Genomic DNA, 19,856 nt, shown 5'->3' on the forward strand with positions numbered 1-19,856 from the left:
TTTGTACTATTTTTTTTATAAATATTTTATTTTTTAAATACATCTACATTAGATGCATCTAGAAAGTAAAAAAAAAAATGGTCAAAATATTTTTAAAAATTTACTAGAAATAAAAAAAAATATGAATTCCAGATTCAAAATCAAATAGTCATTCGAGAAGACAACTTATTTGATATATTATTTTTATTTTTATGAAAATAAAATTGATTGTTTCAAAAATTTTGGCAATATAAAAAAAAAAATGTTTTTATTTGTTTTCAAAACAAGTTTTTACTCTCTCATTCTTCTCCCACCATCCACTGGCATCACCAACCACCGCTGACAAGCCACCAATGATCTTGCAACAAGCACCCTGCGATCTCCAACGGCACTCTTGTTACCAACTCCAACAACCATTGCCAGCCACCTCAAATGTCAATTATCACATCAGTCTATTGTCTATCGTTGGCCACCACTTTCGACAACTCACGAAACATATGCTAAATTTTTTTCAAAAATTGACAATGTGATCAAATGGCTTAAATTTTAGGGAAAATTTTATTTTATTTTTTTTTTCAAGTATGAAATAATAAGATTTTGAAATTTGAGACAAAACTCACTAAAATAACATGGTGGGAACAACTTAACTAGCAAATGGACGAATACTTTTTTTTTTTTTTTTCTATAACAAAGTTTACTAATTTCTATTACATTACTCGAAATCATATTTATAATTAGACATTCAGTAAATCAAATCAAATTACGAAGCTAAAATATAGCGACGTTTGTACTAAGTTTAATTTTATTATTATTTTTTGTTATTTATATCTTCCTTACATTTTTCTTTTGAATTCCATGTCACTGAAATTTCTCACCAACTTTTGTCACTATTTTTAGACTCTCCCACACGCGAGACTTGGAATCTCACAAACGGCACTGATATGTTGCTTCTTGAGCCCCATCGTCGACCGTCAATAGGATTGTTAAACGAATCAAATTAATTGATTTTGACTTATCTTCAGTTTATTAAAAACTCATTTAAGATTGAGTTAAGCTGAAATATAATTTAAAATTCATTAAATTTTCAAGTCAAACTTAAATAACCTACTACTCAGTTTGATAAGTTTATATGTGCAATAAAAAATCAAGTCATTCGAACTTGATTCGTGTTTGACTCATTAAAATTTCATTCAAGAGTCAACGAGCCAAACCGAAACATATTTTGAAACTTGTTATGTTTTTAACCTAAATTTAAACAACTTATTACATTGTTCAACTAGGCTTGTTAATAGGCACAACCGTTGAGTCACTTGCATTCAATACTCCTGAGCACTCCTACGAGCACAGAACCTACTAATAGCGGTGTTGGTGTATTTACCACCATAAAATAAATTTAGGGCAAAAATAAATATTGATCAAGAAAAACCGTCACAGTAAGAACACACAAAATTTAATATGATTTGGCTAATTAAGTCTATGTTCACATATCTTTCCACTTTGTCCACAATTAATTATGTGATTACACATCGTTTACTATTACTAAAATAGCGTGTTAATATTATTTTCTCTAAGGAGATTCAAGTCCTTTGTGATTGACAAATCTTTTAAACCATCCGACGCAGACCATTTCAAATGACTTGTCTCTCTCAAAATACAACAACCCGATTACACATCATGTGGGTTAAACCATCTATGTACAAGAGTTAAATCCAAAACTTATAGAAACACCTTTAGAAATTGTTTGAAAATTTATAGAAAATACATAACACAAAATAATAATAGAGAGACAACTGAAACGAAGAGAAGTTTTTATCTTGATCAATTACTCCATATCTTTTGCAAAGCAAAACAAGATATATACACTCTAACATATAAGAGTTTTAGAGACTTGGTCTCTAAAAGTAAAAATTTTGTTATAAAGACATTTAGGAACTAATTTCCATCATTATGAGGATAGTCGCTAAAAGTTCGATCCGAAAAGTCAAAAACAAGTCTTTTAGCGACAAAATTTTGAAAATTTCACTAATAAATAAATTTTTAGGGACAAAATAATTTGGTCTCAAAATGGTTTATTTTTTGAGACAAAAAATTTGATCCCAAAAGGATAATAATTCATCACTGATGTCCAATTTTTGTTGCTAAAAATATAATAATGACACTTTTCGCAACAAAATTATTTGGTCCTTAAAAAATAATTTTATCCTTAAATTTTGGTGTCTAAAATCTTAATTTTTTTATAGTGAGATAGAAGATGAGTGCAACCCCATCATGGCAAGCAAATGCGGAACAAGAAATTCTAATTAGGGGGATGAGGAGTGTTCCCAAAAAAAAAAAAAAGACAAAGTTTTGATGTATCACTAATTGAAAATAATTTTGTCATATGAATGCTGTGAAAATAATATTTCATAAAAAAAAAGGTTAAATAAATCTTGTAAGTCATTTTTTTCATTCTTTTATAAAATTTTGAACTATAAATTAGAACTCAATATATAATTGATTAGACTAAAATTTTGAATTATAAATTAAAACTCAATATATAATCGATTAGACTACATTTTAAATCATGTTGTTAGTTAACATAATCTAATAAATAGAAAAGTAAATTATATAGACTTCTCATGAGATTTGGAAATAATATAGCATGCTCCACATTTTGGCATTGTTACACTAACCGCTCTTTTAATGAGACTAAGAGGATCAAAACTAATATTAATTGTAACAACCCACATTTATGTCTTAGTCATGTTCATGAGCATTTGTATGATTACGACTCGTTAAGCTTGCATGTTTGTGACTTGTTTTGCCTATGTAAGGTCCATGCCTTGTTTTGTGTTTATGTGATTTGTCTAATTGTTGTGTGCCTGCTTTGTTCCTTCCTTGATGTCAAGTCTAAGTTATGTTAAGCCTAGATCATTCCAAGTCGAGGTCATCTTCAGTCTAGAATTATCTTGGAACCACTTTGTTTGACTTCCACCTTCGCCTTGACATATTGGCCGAGATGTCATTATCTAAGTCGAGGTGTTCATCACCAAGGCCAAGATGTGTATTATCTAGGCCAAGATGTTACCTTTGCACCCAAGTGATCTTGTCCTGGAGTGGTATGACCTAGACCGAGGTGTGGCACATCTAGGCCAAGGTGTGGCACAGCTTAGTCAAGTGTTGTCCTTCCTAGCCGAGGTCATTGTCACCTTAGTTGCCGGAGCTTTGTCCTTAGCCGATGTCATCACTTGCCGGAGTGCCTTACCGAGTAGCTTGTTAGATACACTTGTCATAGTCTTGTCTTGTCAATCTATCACCTTTTTTAGGAGAACCAACCGGCCGTTGCCACGTGTCCAAACTTAGCATTAAGTCAGCCGGCAGAGAGAGAAAACCTATCATTTCTATATCTTTGTTTTGAAGAGGAGAGAGAAGCTCTAGAAAAAGGAGAGAAGTTCTTGAGGGAGAGTAGATTTCCAAGCTTGATCCCTAGAGATCGAACCGTTAGATCCGTGTTCTAAGGTTAGATTCTTGATCTGCTCATGTTGTTCTTTATGTTCATGTTATTGCATTGCATGATTGAATATGATTTGTAAGCCATGCATTGCTTTGAAGTTCGGTTTTAGAAAGAGAAAATAGCATTCATGTGTTCTTCAAGAAAAGCCATGTTTTGATCCGAAAGTTCATGCCAAGATCTATGTTTTTGTGTTTGTTTTCATATAATTTTCAAGTATAGGTACCCAGGTCCATGTTTTCGAACTCATAGCATGAAATCCCAAATTTTGTAATAGAGAAGTTATGATTTTAGCATTCATGCTCTTCATGATCTTCATGTTCATGTTCTTCCTGTTCTTCACGGGTGGAAACCCAGATCTCCAGACCTCACTTCCCGAGGTGTAGTCGCCGATGTCACTCTTACCTAGACCTCACACTTAGGCCAAGCATCGTATCTCACCTTGGCCTACCTTGCATGATCACTTACACCTTTAGTTGTCTTGTGCGCACCTCGGCATGCAGTCGCATGCCGAAGCCTAGGTAGCCACACCTCGGCCAGGAGGTGTGGAACCTCGGCAAAGACCTGGTTGGTACCCAGCATGTCTTCCTGACATGTAAAATAATGTTTTGACTTCCAGCATGTTTTCCCGGGATCATTTGCATGTATGTAAAACTTGTTTTGAGAAGTGTATTCAGTAGACCTTGCATGTGTTTGTAGGACTTGGACCTTTGCCTTGATCCCGACATCCCAAGAACTATGTGAGTGGTATTTTTAATAAAGCTATGTTATAAGGTTTTGATAAAGTTTTGCCTTGTTTTGATAAAAGTATTTGTTAAGTATGAATGATATCCCTATTTTATGTATCAAGTATGAGCTTTGTTTTGGATGACATTCTTGGAACCGTCCTTTCGTGTTAGGGGACGTTAAGCCTAAGTAACACCGTCCTTTCGTGTTAGGGGACGTTAAGCCTAGGTAACATAGTCCGTACGTGCTAGGGGACTATAAGCATTTGTAGCACAATCTTTGGAAGTCCGTACGTGCTAGGGGACTATAAGCATTTGTAGCACAATCTTTGGAAGTCCGTACGTGCTAGGAGACTATAAGCATTTGTAGCACAATCTTTGAAAGTCCCTTGTGCTGGAGGACTCTAAACTTTCGCAGCACATCTTGTTTTGAAAGTCCCTTGTGCTGGAGGACTCTAAACTTTCGCAGCACATCTTGTTTTGAAGGTCCTTCCGTGTTAGGGGACTCTAAGCCTAGGTAGCACCGTCCTTTCGTGCTAGGGGACGTTAAGCCTAAGTAGCACCCTTGTTAAGATATCGGCCACCTACGGACTATGAACGGGTGTGCTCGATGCCGAGGTCATGTTTTTGTTTTGCCGGAATGTCATCACCCCATGTTTTGAATTGACGTATGTTAAGTAAGTAAGTAAGTAAGTTTTGAAAGACCAAGGTTCGATTGATGTTTTATTTCAAGTCAAGCTAAGCTATGTTATGTATGGTTTTGACAAGGATATACTATGTATTGTTTTGAAAAAATCTCGGGTATCATTCATTTAACCCCTTCATTACTTATACCATTCACTGAGTATCCAAGCTCACCCTCCCTATGTATATATGTAGGTAACAAGCAAGAAGTCGGCTACGCCGAGATGTGTGTTTTGCATGTGTGTTATGTCGGCAATAGGGATGTCGGCAATCTTGAAGATTAAGCTTCTTAATTGTATTTCATGTATTTTGTATATGTCGACTTGAGAAGACCTTTTGTTAAGATGTAATATGTATCTTTGTACTTCATTTTATTTATATTCAAGTTGTAAAGCTATGTAAAGATGTATGCCATTTCATTTGACTTATGCACTGCTCTTATGGACCACTTGTATTTTAAATTATTGCTTCCGCACATGTTAGCCCCATATATTTATACTCTGATTGTGTGTGAATTTTGTAAGTTGGCCTTCGGTAATCTCAGATTGCTGGCCATCACGGCACCAAACTACTAGGGGCAGTTTGGGGTCGTGACATTAATGGTGTGAAAATATAAAGATAAACCAGATATATTGTAGTATAAAAGAGATGATAATATTATTTTTTAATAAATTATTGATGACAAATAGGCCAAATGTTACGTGAATTAAACCTTAGTAATAGTCAACGTAATTAAATCAAATTTATAGAGTTTATTATATTTTTTTAAAATTTTATGCGAGTTCAGTATAATTTATTCTAAATAAAAAAAAATGTACATACCTTAAAAAGAAGTGACATGTATATCTTTTAGAAATAATATGTGAAATTATTGTGAAATTTTTTAGCATCATGTCTTTGGAAAGAACAATTTATTAGAAATCATCTCATTAAATATTGTGAAATTCTAATAAAATAAAAATTTAACAAATAATTTTTATAAAATTATCAAAACATTTCATTACATAGAATACTATTTTAATTTTTAAAACCATGGGACCCGTGGCCACCCAGTCCCCCTGTGCTTCCGCCCAAGGGGAGGAAAAGATCCTAAAATTATTCTCTACATTAGTACAGAGCTAATCACAATTATTGTCCCATGACCCAACTTCAACAAATACAACTATTTGCATTTATTAATTAATATTCACATGCTGACTTTGATAGATAGGTAATTAAAGTATGAGAGTATTTCGGTAAAAGTATCCTATTCAATTATCCCATTACATTAGGAATCAAGTTTCGGTTCACTACCCGATCAGATAAAGTTTGTATATATGTTTCAGTTGCATTGGAAAAAGTTTCTCACAAAAAGAGTTTTAAAAGAGTATAAAAATCTATCCTAAACTGGTTTAATAAAAATACACACTACTACAAAAATAGATAAAGATCACACTTTTTTTTATGTGATGTATGTTATTTAATCACACCTTTTAAGTTTTATTAAAGTGTGATCTTTGAGAGTGTGATTAAAAAGGGTCATTTTTAATCACACTTTTTAAGTGTGTTTAATAACATTTAGATCACACCTTTTAAGTGTGATTAAAAATATTTAGATCACATCTTTTAAGTGTGATTAAAAATATTTAGATCACACCTTTAAATGTGATTAAAAATATTTTGATCACATCTTTTAAGTGTGATTAAAAATATTTAGATCACACCTTTTAAGTGTGATCTTTGGAAGTGTGATTAAAAAGGGACATTTTTAATCACACTTTTAAGTGTGATTAATAACATTTAGATCACACCTTTTAAGTGTGATTAAAAATATTTACATCACATCTTTTAAGTGTGATTAATAACATTTAGATCACATCTTTTAAGTGTGATTAATAATTAATAAAATCTGTGATAAAAAAAGGATTCGACATATTTGAAAAATAATCAATATTATTTTTGTATGCACATTTGAAGAATGTAATACACACTATATACTATATTTTGAATCATAACCACATATTGAATAGAATAACATCCTATATATTATAAATGGAAATTAAATATTCAAAAGTATATACAAAAGAATTAAATTAAAAAAAATTAACTTTGCTTACATATATTAAAAAATGAAAAAACATAAAAAACTAAGTTCTTTAATTCTTGGACCATATTTTGCATTTCTTCAAAAAATTTCTGACCTGAAAAATGAAAACACAAATTAATCCAGAAACCGCTGATGCATATGAATAAATTAAAAAGTTAATTCAGCAAACCAAAATAGGAACATTAATCATTTCTGCTTGATCTTAATCCTTTTGGAAGTAACTTCCCTGTTAACAATTAGATGCCATAGCAAAGTTCACAGTCATAAGTTGTTCATTAATGTACCTAAAACAAAAATTTTATGTCAGATTCAATATCATTATACACTTGATAATGATGAAGAAGATAGTGTAGTTGAGCTAGTAGAGGTAGTTCCTTGTCACGGACTAGTAATCGGCCACTAACTGTACCCCGTTGATCAGCATGAGGGAAGTCTTCTGAAAGAGGGAAATCATATGGCCAGCTTTGGGTTTCTATCAACATCTGAATATATGCATATGAGATGAGATTGTTAATTTTGTTTGTACTGATTAGATTTTATGTTGTCAAAAATTTCATGCCCAAAGTAGTACCTCTTCAACTGAAACTGAGTTTAGATAGATCAAAACAGGGCCAAACACCTTCTTCCATGGCTCACCATCTCACAATTTTATTGTCAGATTGTCCCCAGCATAATGGGTGCTGAAAAGCATCTGAAGATAAATAACACAATCCTTTAACATTAACATCTAGTAGTAAGGAAATTTGTAAAAATTTAATTATATATAACATTTTCCACTTATTGAAAGTGCAAGCTGCTAGTTACAACTTCAAGAATCCACACAGAGGAAACATAGTAATAAGAAACAATAGACAAAAATAGAAAAAAAAAATGCACACATTGGCTGGAACTTCTAAACCATATGTAACTATGACAGTTCCGTCAACTGTGATGAAGCCCAAAAACAACGTCAATAAGGAGGTAATATTGTTCAAACTGAAGGAGCTAATATTAAAATTTAGGCACGAAAAGAGCATGGGTGATATAAACTTTATAATCCAATTGCAAATATTGCCCAGGGTAAAGGACTGCAGCAAGCAAAACTGATCACAGTACTTAGCTTGGTTGCAATTCAATATCAATTAATACACTCTTTAAGAGTGTTAAAGACTCATGTATATCCCTCTAGACTACTTAAGTTACTCTTGGTTATTCTATTCTTTTTGCTTTCTTTTTTTCAAACCCCATAATTTTTTGAGATCACCACAACTACCAATTGTGCATTTAATCAATTATCTTCCATCAAAATCAATGAAACCAAACAAGACCAAGTGATAGGTGCACAATCAAAATGTAAAAAGTATTATCAGGTATCAAGACAAACAAACCTCTTGTGTATCTCTGCTATTAGTTACAGGCTTATTCTCATTGTTCTCTAAAATGATGTGCCGAAAATTGGGGTTAGGAACATCTTTTATAATGTGCCACTTCACAGGGAAACTTCCACTCCATTTATCTTGCTGCCATAAATCCATATCTTTATGGAAGTCAACAGGACCAGTCATTTCTGCAACACCACAGAATTGGCCACTTGCATTAACCTGCATTTAGAAAATAGAAAATCAAAATAAATTTAAAAAAAATTAAAACCCAGGTTAAAGAAGTCAAGCAAAATGAAATAAAGAGCACAAATGTGTTTTAAAACAAATATAATTGCTTAACAAACAAACTTATGGAATATAATATTTCAGAGCAAAGGACAAAATTAGTGGAGTATCACTCACAGAAAAGAACAGGAAGATAGGACAGCCTCTTGGTTCCCCGGAGGCTATTCTCTGTGCATCTTCATATGCACTCTGCAGCTTCTTGTTTCCATTGGAAGTAGATGACCAAACATTATATTTAATGCCCTTGTGCACATCATCCTCACTATATGATTTTATTACAAAGAACTTCGCATTCACATAATCTACTGGAAAATCATCCTTGTTATACTCGTCAGTATAGATAATGATGTTTCCTTGTGCATCACTCTCTCCAGCTCTGGTTGTGTAGGCTTTCACAGCCAAGTGATTCTTGGATTTGTTGGTTTTAGGGCCTCGATTTTGTTCAGTCAATGCATCTGGACTTCCATTCACATCATTCGATACTCTACCATAGTGGAACTTGGATCGAATCTTTTCCACTGCAGCCCCTCCATGAGCACTTGACCCAAAATTAGATAAGCCATTACTAGAAGTGAGAGCCATTTTTAGTTGGTTACCATGAGACAAAGCCTTCCCATGTGAAATGTTATCTACAGCTTGAGCACCCCTACCCTGTAAACACAAAAGTTAGAAAACAAACTTGGTAAAATGATGCCAAAAGGCAATAAAAGACCATGATTGTAAAAACTTGCTACTTTTGGCCAAGGGGGTGCCAAGGAGCGTGTCTGATTTGAAGCAGGCTTTGGGGCAGTCTGTAAAGTTGCAGATGCTGGAGACAGATTATTGTGACCTGGCCCATCAGTTCTATGTGCAGTAAATACACCAGTATCTAAGAAGGGTTCAGTTGTACTACTTGAGACCATCACTGGCCCAGATTAGATGACCATGGGGAACCCAGAAGGCGAGGGAGAATTTTCATCACAAATTTAATCGCTATGAAGTATGAATGTAAATTTATAATTGTTTTAAATTAAAAAAACAAAAAGAAGATCATCACACTCATCACTAGACGATGTAATAGAATTTCTCTACTATAAATATGTAATGAAGAGAATCACAATCTATATTTTGATTCAATATACTAATTAGTTTATATGGAAAGCCTATCGTATTCATATTAATATTTTTATAATTTAGGATTTAGGATATTGGTCAGATTATATCTTATTTATATCTAATAATCTTTTCATTTTTAGGACCTCCCAATAAGTAAGAATTTGTAAACAGTGTGCAAAGATCTAGGGAAAGGTTTCTTTGTGAGTTGGAGGTGCAGATGTTGTTGGGTCTTGCGGGGCTCACCACAGTTCCACTCGGATTATCTGACTAATTGATTTTTGTTCAATTATGTTTATAGATTATTTATCAAAAAAAAAATAATCTGATAACAGTAGCCATCAAGATCAAGCTCTGCCCAATTGGAACTTCTCTAAATTATCAATCAGTTAAAAAAAACAATAACAAAATGAACAAACAATAAGAACAATGATAAATAATCTGCCAATTACACAGTGAATCTCCCTCGCACCATATTTTCCAGAACAAGTGTAAGTGTTGGTGCAGTGCCTGTGTAAATGTATATCTATATATATACATACAACCTAATATATATAATCTAGGGTTTTAATAAATCGTGTCTCTATGACGATATTTTTCGTATGTTTGCAAATACCTGGTTTCAACATATTAGAGGAGGAACAACAAAAAAATTATTTTCATTGCAGAGACATGTATTCGGATTCAACACAACGAGTGAACATTTTTCAGCAGATAAAAGTCAATGGCAAGAGGAAATAGTGGAATGACAGAAGAGAATGTTACCTGTATAAAACTGAGAGAGAGAGAGAGAGAGAGTGTGAGCTGTGCAATGGCGAACGGCTAGGGCTCGTTTGCCCTTTCGGCTGCTCCTCCGCCTCTCGTCGTCGATCGAGAGAGAGAGGGGGGGTAAGAAGAGATTAGGGATTTTTGGGTTTGAGATTGGGGATTTTTTTTTTTTTGAGGGGGGGGTTTGAGAGGGAATGGAAAAAAAAAAAGGTGGGGAAGGGAGCGGGAATGAAAAACAAAAAGGGGCGGAAATAAAAAATAAATTTTTTTTGTCATAAATGAAATTTAAATAACAAAATAATGTCGTTTAAATTTTTTTTTTGTTAAAATATACATTTTTTTGTAGTTAATGAATTTTTTTTAAAAAAAATCATTTTTTTTAGTTACTAAGATTGAAAATTTATTTGTTTCATTTTTATTTTAATGAAAAAAATATTATTATTTTTTATTTGGTAGAAGTAGGGGTAATATTTTAATGAAAAATATTTTCCACTAAAATAAAAATTAATTTTCTGTGGTCAATAAAAAATATTTTTCTACTGCCTATTTTTTTTTTTTGTTATTAAAAATCATGAACTAATTTTTTGTGGTAGAGGAGATGAAGTGGCAGTAGTGGTGAAGGTAGTGGATAAGAGATGATGGTGGTGGTGGTGTTGGCGGCGAAGGAGATTAGTGGTGAAGTTGTGGTACTGGTATAGTAGATGAAGTGGCAAGGGTGAAGGAGAGGTAATGGTAGTAGTAGTGGCAGTAGTGGTAAAGGTGGTGGATAAGAGATGATGGTGGTGGTGGTGGTGGTAGTGGTGGCAATGGTAGTAGTAATGGTAGTCGTAGAGGTGAAGTGACAACAGTGGTAGTAATGGTGGTAGTGGAATGGCGTTTACAGTAGTGGTGAAGGTGGTAAAGAAGATGGGTGGTGAGAGAGAGAGAGAGAGAGAGATGAGTGAGAGACAGATAGAGGAGAAAAAGAGAGAGAGAGAGAGAGAGAGAGAGAGAGAGAAAGGCAGAGTGGTGAGCGAGAGAGAGACAAAGTAGTTGCTAAAAGTGCGTTTTCTTGTAGTGGATAGATAAATTGAGAGGGAGCTCAGTAAATAGAGAAGACGGAAGGGAGAGAGTGAGCAACGCGAACACAGTGGGAAAAAGAGAGAGAGAGAGAGACAAAAAGATAAAGAGATAGAGAGTAAGAGACAAAGAGAGAAGAGAGATGAACGAGAGAGACAGAGAGAGAGAGATAGAGAGATGAGAGATGAGCGAGAGAGACATAGAGAGAAGAGAGAAGAGAGATGAACAAGAGAGACAAAGAGAGAGATAGAGAGAAGAGAGATGAACGAGAGAGACAGAGAGAGATGAGAGATAAAAGAGATAGAGAGAAGAGAGATGAGCAAAAGAGGCAGGGAGAGAAAAGAGATGAGAGAAGAGATAGATGAGCGAGAGACACAGAGAGAGAGAGAGACAAATAGACAGAAAGAAAAGAGTGATGAGTGAGAGAGAGAAAGAGAAGAGAGAGAGGAAGATGAAAAAATGGGTGAAAAGATATAGACAAAGAAAGAAAGAGAAAAAAAGAGCGAAAGAGATAAACGAGAGAGAGAGAGACATAGGGAGATGAGCGAGAGAGATAAAGAGAAGAGAGACAGAGAGAGAAGAGAGATAAGAGAGATGGACGAGAGACATAGAGAGAAAGAGAGAGAGAGACAGACAAACAGACAGAGAAGAGTGATGAGTGAGAGAGAGAGAAAAATAAGAGAGACAGAGACAGAGAGAAAGAGAGAGACAGATAGACAGAGAAGAGTGATGAGTGAGAGAGAGAAAAATAAGAGAGATAGAGACAGAGAGAAAGAGAGAGACAGACAGACAGAGAAGAGTGATGAGTGAGAGAGAGAGAGAGATAGAGAGAAGAGAGACAGAGACAGAGAGATAGAAAGATGAAAAAATGGGTGAAAAAGTTTCGTGTCTAAAGCCTCCTTTTCTAGTAGTGAGTCGTCTCTATCATTTATGGATAGAATAGAGGCGCGGATTTGGGAATTGTATATTTTATATAAAAATCAAATTGAAATATTTTATACAATCACACCTATTTAGGGAGTGTGATTAAATATATATATATATATATATATAAGTACACTTATTTAAAAAGTGTAATTAAAAAGTAGTAATGTATATATAATCACACTTTAATTAAAATGTGTGATTAAAAAATATATATGTAATCACACTTATTTAAAAAGTGTGATTAAAAAGTAGTAGTGTATATATAATCACACTTTAATTAGAATGTGTGATTAAAAAATATATATATAATCACACTTTAATTAGAATGTGTGGTTAAAAAATATATATATATATAATCACACATATTTAAAAAGTGTGATTAAAAAGTAGTAGTGTATATATAATCACACTTTAATTAGGTGTGATTAAAAAATATATAAATAATCACACTTTAATTAGAATGTGTGATTCAAATATATATATATATATATATATAATCACACTTGTTTAAAAAGTGTGATTAAAAAGTAGTAGTGTATATATAATCACACTTTAATTAGAAGGTGTGATTAAAAAAAAATATATATAATCACACTTAATTGAAAAGTGACATAAAAAATAAATATTATCACACTCAATCAAATTAAGTGTGATTAAAATATCAATCTAATTTTTTTTTATCACACTTCCAATAAAAGTGAGATTTTTTTTTTTTGTCAAAGTGTGATCTTTAACTATTTTTGTAATAGTGACAAAAATCTATCCTCAGTTGGTTTTGAAAAACTATTTTTGTATATAAAGACCGCCACAATTTATTTTATAGTATCCAAAATATTTTTACATATAGCCAAAAACTTGTGAAATCTCTAAAATAATTTTGAGCTTCGATTCACATCTTTATGATAAAATATTTTTGAGATATCACTACAGGAAATTATATCATTAGTGGTGTTTAAAAAATGCCACTGTAGCTCTGAAAAACGCCACTAAAAGTTATTGTGGCGCTTCAGCTCAAACGCCGAAGACGCAACCATCACTATATCTTCATGGCGCTTCATAAACGTCGCTAAAAACCAACACATGGCATTTTAAAAACGTCGCTAAATGCTGAAATATATTCTGCTGTGGTAGCTTTTTTTCTTTCAAAAAAATAAATAAATTAAAAACAGAACACATGATGATGTATCAAAACACACCAAAATATTCCTATTTTCGTTAATTCCTTATTTATAAAGTATCAATCAATCAGAAGTCTTTTTTTAATTTTTTAATTTATTTTTGGATAAAACAACAATCATTATCAATTTATCATATATTACTAAGATAAGCACCATCATCTTTTTTTTTTTTTTTTTTTCTTTTTTTTCAGAATTGAAACACCATGTTCAATTTTACAAACTTTCTTTGCAAGAATATATAATCACTGAACTTTCAAAATACATAAATAAACAATCACACCCCACTACATGCATGATACACACTTAATTCCAACTCAACTCTGCTCTTATCAAAACAAACCCATGCCATGCTTTGCTGCTGCCACAAGCCATCAATAATAATAGTCCACTTGGGTAAATCTGCACAAAATTAAGAGTAGAAGGGATAGTAAGAAGAAGAAGAAGAAAAAAAAAGAGCTATCCACCTTACAAGCCTGTTAAAAAAAATAAAATAAAATAAAAATTCTAATTGATGATTTGAATATAACTAAGCTAAGTTCCCAGTCTTCCAAACTTTCACCATTGCCATTTTTACTCTAAAACATAAAACACCAACATATCAAAATGATCAGAAACAACAGAATAGTGGAGTGAAATTAATATTTTAGAATGTATAATACTTTATAGATCATTATTTATATGCCTTCTCTTTTACACTTATTCTTTCACACAAAAAAATAATTCAATAATAACAATATAAGTTTCATATACAGATCCCATCATATCATCAATATAAAGTGCACATGAAAAATTTATTCGTCATAAAGTGTACATGAAAAATTTATTTGTTTATATATATATAAACATTCCAAAGAGCTAAATTGTACAATTTCATATGTTTTCATTGAATCTGGATCTCCATGCCTTCATAGTGTAACAATCATGGAGTAGACATCAAACGTATGACTGATTGGAAAACTTAAAACCCACTGAACTATAAGAGACTGGTACTATTTATTCACGGTCTATTAGGAATGCATTCAAAGTAACAAAGAATGTGTAGAATACTAAAATCATATTTTGAAAAGAAAAAAAAATATATAGTACCTGATCTTGCAGAACATAGTATTATGATCAAAGTTCACAATTAATAATTCAAATGGAAATGGCAACATAACATAGTATTATGAACAAAGTTCACAATTAAGAACTTCTATGTGTATGTACAGCTAAACGATATGGTACCTGATCTTGCAAATGAGGATTAAATTATACAACAAAGTCGCAAATTGGAATCCATGTAATAAAAGCATCAATGGTACCTGTATAAAATCAAATCCTCAATTCAATCGAATTCAAGTGACTTGGCAATTTCCTAAAGAAAAAAAAAAAAAGAAATTAAGAGAAGTATTTACCCATTAAACACAAATTTATATAAGCATGGGATTCAAAATTTCCCATACAGACAAATTTATATACCCTAGGAAAGTACTGCCAAACATTTTATTCATGATAAACAAAATCAAAACAAACCAAAAGGAGAGAGAGTGTAACGCCCCAAATTTCTAGCCCAAATGATAAGACAACAATCATGACTCTTTCAAGGAAAACCGAATATAAATCTCCAAACTTACATTACATGATACAATAGTTCTTCATGCAACAATACATTAATCCAACAACAAGTAAATAAACAAATAAATACCTCAAAGGGTTTACAAGTTTCCAAGGCTTGAGCCTAGTTACGCAAAACGGTTATTCAAACACACATAAACACAGCCCTTGGCTTACACACAGAGTCACAGCAAATGAGAGCATTGTACTCTCAACACACATACTTCCACGCCCCTAGGTGGGTGGATCACCACATATTTTCCTGCACAAAAATCCCGTAGGATGAGCATAAAGCCCAGTAAGAAATTCTTAACAAAGTATATACATTTTATACAAGTCTCAAGAGATGAAATACACATGCCATGCTATGCCCTTTTTGAAGATAAATCACACTTTCATCTTTTGAAAACCATCATACTCAATGATATCATGCAATTTCAATTGTTCAAAACTTAACAATTTATTTCAAAGGCGGTAAGTACGACTCTGGTAATCCCTAGGTCGGCGTCTGCAAGTAGACTATACAAGTACTACCAATTTGTCATTTTTACCAGCATTGACTGGAAGGCTCGACACCTATAATTTGTCATTTTTACCAGTATTAACTAGAAGGCTCGACACTTATTCAATTTCATTTATACCACCTATCAAGACTTACAACCATATTTACCCCAAAACTAATTCATGGAAACTTGTTTCTCAATATTATTTTCTCAACGTAAGTTTTCAAATCAATTTTCAAAGTTTAATGTAATCAAATAAATTGATATGCCAATAACACAAGATGAATATAAATACTTTTATTCCAATTCATTATCCAAGGAATAACACAATTCCCTACTCTCAAAGTATCCTCAACAATTAGTCATTTCACGACTATTTCAACGTTTTGAACAATAATTTGTAAATGAACAACAATTCTCATATTCCCTGAAATTTATCATTTATACAAATATAAATAAGAAAATTTCCAAACATCCATTTATTTTGACACACAAAATAAATATAACAATATCATTCATGGGTTTTCAGTCTCTTTAAAAAAATTCCCGAATTCTAGGCTTTCTCACCAAAACTATACAACTCAAATCTTTTGAAAGAAAACTTTCCAAAATCATCTTTTCTTCAATCAATGAAGATCAAAATCCATAAGATCATTTTAAAAGAACAAGAGACAAACCCACTTTCAAAATCGCTCAACTTCTTGAATTAACAATCAATTTTCAAAGCTATTGAAGGATGATTTCGAAAATCATCTAGATCTTGCAAAAATATATATATATATATAACTCTAAGAAAATCCCTACCTCAAGTTTTGAATAAGAAATGAGATGAAACCCTCAAAATCAACGGTGTTGAAACTCGATCTTCACTGTACACAACGACGCCCTCGAGAAGTTAACCAACTTTGATGAAGCACTTATGGCAGAACTCTAATGGATCTTGAGAAATCAAGGTTTTGATCCTATTTGGCTTAGGAAAATGTAGAGAGAAGGGAGAGGAAAGGGTTTCTAGAGAGATATACAAAAGTGATATGAAATATCAGATTCATGAACTGATATAACATGGTCTGCTCGAGCGTCGAAAGCTCCGCTCGAGCGTCAAATACACTTTCCTAGTACTTTTGCAGATAGGTCAAACTTCTGAAACTAAACATTCTTCGTTCGAGTGTATAAACGGCCGCTCGAGTGGACAAGCAACTTCTAATGCATTTTGCATTTTTGCTTCGGGAGCGCTGCCCTTCGACCCTACCTGGGCGCTGCCTTAGGACCCGCCAAGGGGCACTGCCCCCTGGACCCCCGCGAGTTGACCAGGTAGCTCGATTCCCGCCAGGGCGCTGCCGGTTATAGCGATCCCGGTTATCCTTTACTGTTCTGTTGTATTCCGGACTCGGTTCCGTGAAGTTGGTAGTGGTATCTATCTTGTTGTCGTCCTTTAATTCCACTTGATTGAGTTTTAGGATGTTTTGAGCAGGGTTGTTACAGGTTGGTTAGGCCTTGGTTTCAATTCCTTGTTGTTCAGTTTTTAGGCGATCCGCTCGAGCGAGTCTTCTTGCGCTCGAGCGGGGATTGCATACCTCCAGTATTTCGTGTTCCTGCAAAACTTTTGTAGATGTGATTTTTACGCTCGAGCGGGTTTGTTTATGCTCGAGCGGTAGCGCTCGAGCGGGTCGGTTGGCGCTCGAGCGGGTAGTACTTTCTGGATATAGGTTCTGGGAGGGGGAAATCTACGCTCGAGCGGACTGGTTTGCGCGCTCTAGCGGAAGTGCTTTATTCTTGTGTCTTGGTGCTCGAGCAGGTCTTATTGCGCTCGAGCGTGTCCAGATTTTGTTCTTAGCGCTTGAGCGTTGTGTTATCCGCTCGAGCGGGTCATGCGTATATGAGTTATCCGCTGGGTCCTTTTAAATCACCTTTTCACTTTTCTTCTCTCTCTTACTTTTCTAAAAACCCCATTGTTGAGCTTCTCACTCTAGAACTCTACCTTCTTTCTAGGTATTGATCTAGCTAGGGTGTTTTCCTCACCTTTGGCCTTTACAAAAGAGTTGTTGATCGTCGAGGGCTATCTTTTGATCCGAGAAACTCATGGTTTGGAGCAAGTTCGTTTTCATCATCTTCTTCTTTGGTTGTCATCTTTTGAGGTAGGGATTCCTACTCACTCTTATGGTCTTTGACCTAGATTTTTAGTTGTTTTGATAGAGTGTTGAACTTGGGAAATTTTGGGACTTAGGGTTTCAAAATGTGTAAAAAGGGTTGCGTGATTTTGGGCTCATAACTTGTATTTTTGGGTTCCAAAGTGATGATATGGCTGTTGGTTGTTGATATTAGGCAATTGGGTCAATATTGGGAAAGGGGGTAGAAAACCTTAATTTGTTGTATAAATTAATTGACATAATTAATTTGGGAAAATTGTAAACTTTTGAAATTAAGTTGGAAATAATGAAATCGGTTCATTATATGGTGGAATAGTGGAGTCAGATGTATTAATCGCTCACTTTTGAAAACATCGATATTTTATCTGTTGGGAGCTTTTATTATCTGTTTAGAAATAATTGCTTGAGCTACCGGTGGAGGGTATTTTTGATTGTTGTAGACAATGCATGATGATTAGGCAAACTAAAACTAATCAATTGGATATGTCATAGAGTATGACGGTTGATAGAATACATTAACGTTATGTATTGATTGATTGTGTATATGACCTTTGTGTATATATGCATTGTGTGTGTGGGAGGAGATAGGGGATGTACTCCACGGTTTAGGGGAAGATAGGGGATGGACCTCTAAACCGGATGTTGTTTGGGAGGAGATAGGGGATGGATGGACTCCATTGATACAGCTCATATGCTTGTCAGATAATGTGTTGATACAGCTTATATGCTTGTCATTGGAAGTGTTGATACAGCTCATATGCTTGTCATGGGAAGTGTTGATATAGCTAATATGCATATCTGTTGAAATGTGGATATGGCTTGTATGCTTATCTGTTGAGATATTAATATAACCTGTGTGTTTATCTATTGTAAAAATGGAAAATGTTTAATATGAGTCTTTGTCTCATATAAGTGGTTGGCCAGGTTCTGAGCCATTGATGGAAATTGTGAAATTGATAAGAAATGGAAATGGATTATGAATTGGTTTATGAAAATTGAACGTTTATCAATTGCTAATGTCTTAGTCATTGCTCATACCGTGTTTGGCATATCTCTACTGGGCTGTGGCTCACCCTATATTGGAATATCATTTTCAGGTACAGGTAGCATGCCACCTCCAAGGACATAGCTTGGGAGGCTAGAGGCGGACACACTTTTGTTGTCTTATTTTTTTTATGTATTACATGTAAATTCAAGCCAAGGGCTTAATATGTAACCGAGTTAGTACCCTCTTTTGTAACCAAGTGTTAACTTGGAAAGCTGTAAGCCCGTAGGGCATTTGCTTTTGTCGTTAACATGTAATACTTTTTGGTAATGGAACTCTGATGAATAGAAAAATGTGGAGCTTTTATATATGAATGCATGTCTAAATTGATGGGTTTAATGTTAGTATTTTTTAGGGCGTTACAACTTGGTATTAAAGCGTACCAGGTTCGAATACTTTGGGTACGTGGGAAGTGATTAGGATCACAATGGGTTTGTCTCGCTTGATAGAGACTTAGATGTAGTGTCATATACTATGTGCCTAATTGATAACATGCTTATGTGACTATGTGGGTATGGAATGTAGTTTCTAGGATGTTGATTGGATCCTTGGGTTGCTGGGAGTTTTGTTGGAAAAGCACTTCATCAATGCTATTTCTAACCGGAACTCTAGTAACGCCTCGGGCCTATCATTATCCGGAAATGAAATTTGTAAATGCTTATGTGTTTATGTGCTTACGTGGAGTGAATTACAATTGTCTATGCATTAGGACGCGAGTGTTATAGCTTCGGCACATTTGTGAATGTGCTAATAGTCTTGGTTACCTTTATTAGGATGTCAGGACGAGGGCGTGGTAGGCGTGGCAGGCATGGTAGGCAGGAGGTACCTGTATCGGATGACGTTCCGGCAATGCAGGAGGGGGTTGGTCAGGCCAACGTGGCCGAGCCAGCGGGTCAGCAGGCTATGGGCGCCTTGGCCAGAGAGATAGCGGGAG

At 34.1% G+C, this 19,856-nt stretch overlaps 1 protein-coding gene across 2 annotated transcripts; it reads right to left on the minus strand.

Annotated features, from left to right (window-relative positions):
- Positions 1 to 6,879: 6,879 nt before the first annotated feature.
- On the minus strand, positions 6,880 to 9,548 carry LOC114320900 (YTH domain-containing protein ECT2-like). 2 transcript variants are annotated; one of them, XM_082878200.1, is made up of 5 exons: positions 9,345 to 9,548; positions 8,728 to 9,261; positions 8,332 to 8,544; positions 7,536 to 7,644; positions 6,880 to 7,446 (listed from the first exon to the last, which is right to left on the minus strand). In XM_082878200.1, exons 1-4 carry the CDS (start codon positions 9,510 to 9,512, stop codon positions 7,597 to 7,599), a joined length of 963 nt encoding a protein of 320 aa, XP_082734326.1. In that variant the 5' UTR covers positions 9,513 to 9,548; the 3' UTR covers positions 6,880 to 7,446; positions 7,536 to 7,596. The 2 variants fall into 2 exon arrangements, with proteins under 2 accessions (XP_082734326.1, XP_082734321.1); XM_082878195.1 differs by having other exon boundaries at positions 7,536 to 7,655.
- Positions 9,549 to 19,856: the final 10,308 nt, after the last annotated feature.

The sequence above is a fragment of the Camellia sinensis genome, chromosome 1 (assembly GCF_055761805.1).
Source record: "Camellia sinensis isolate YWXY chromosome 1, ASM5576180v1, whole genome shotgun sequence".
NCBI lineage: Eukaryota > Viridiplantae > Streptophyta > Magnoliopsida > Ericales > Theaceae > Camellia > Camellia sinensis.

Bases quoted from the DNA above. Each gene is read 5' to 3' on its own strand.
- LOC114320900 (XM_082878195.1), bottom strand. From the start codon at position 9,512: ATGGTCTCAAGTAGTACAACTGAACCCTTCTTAGATACTGGTGTATTT. The intron at 8,545-8,727 runs GTGAGTGATACT...TTCTAAATGCAG, and splicing joins CTATCTTCCTGTTCTTTTCT to GTTAATGCAAGTGGCCAATT. The intron at 7,656-8,331 runs GTTTGTTTGTCT...ATTTATCTTCAG, and splicing joins ATAGCAGAGATACACAAGAG to ATGCTTTTCAGCACCCATTA.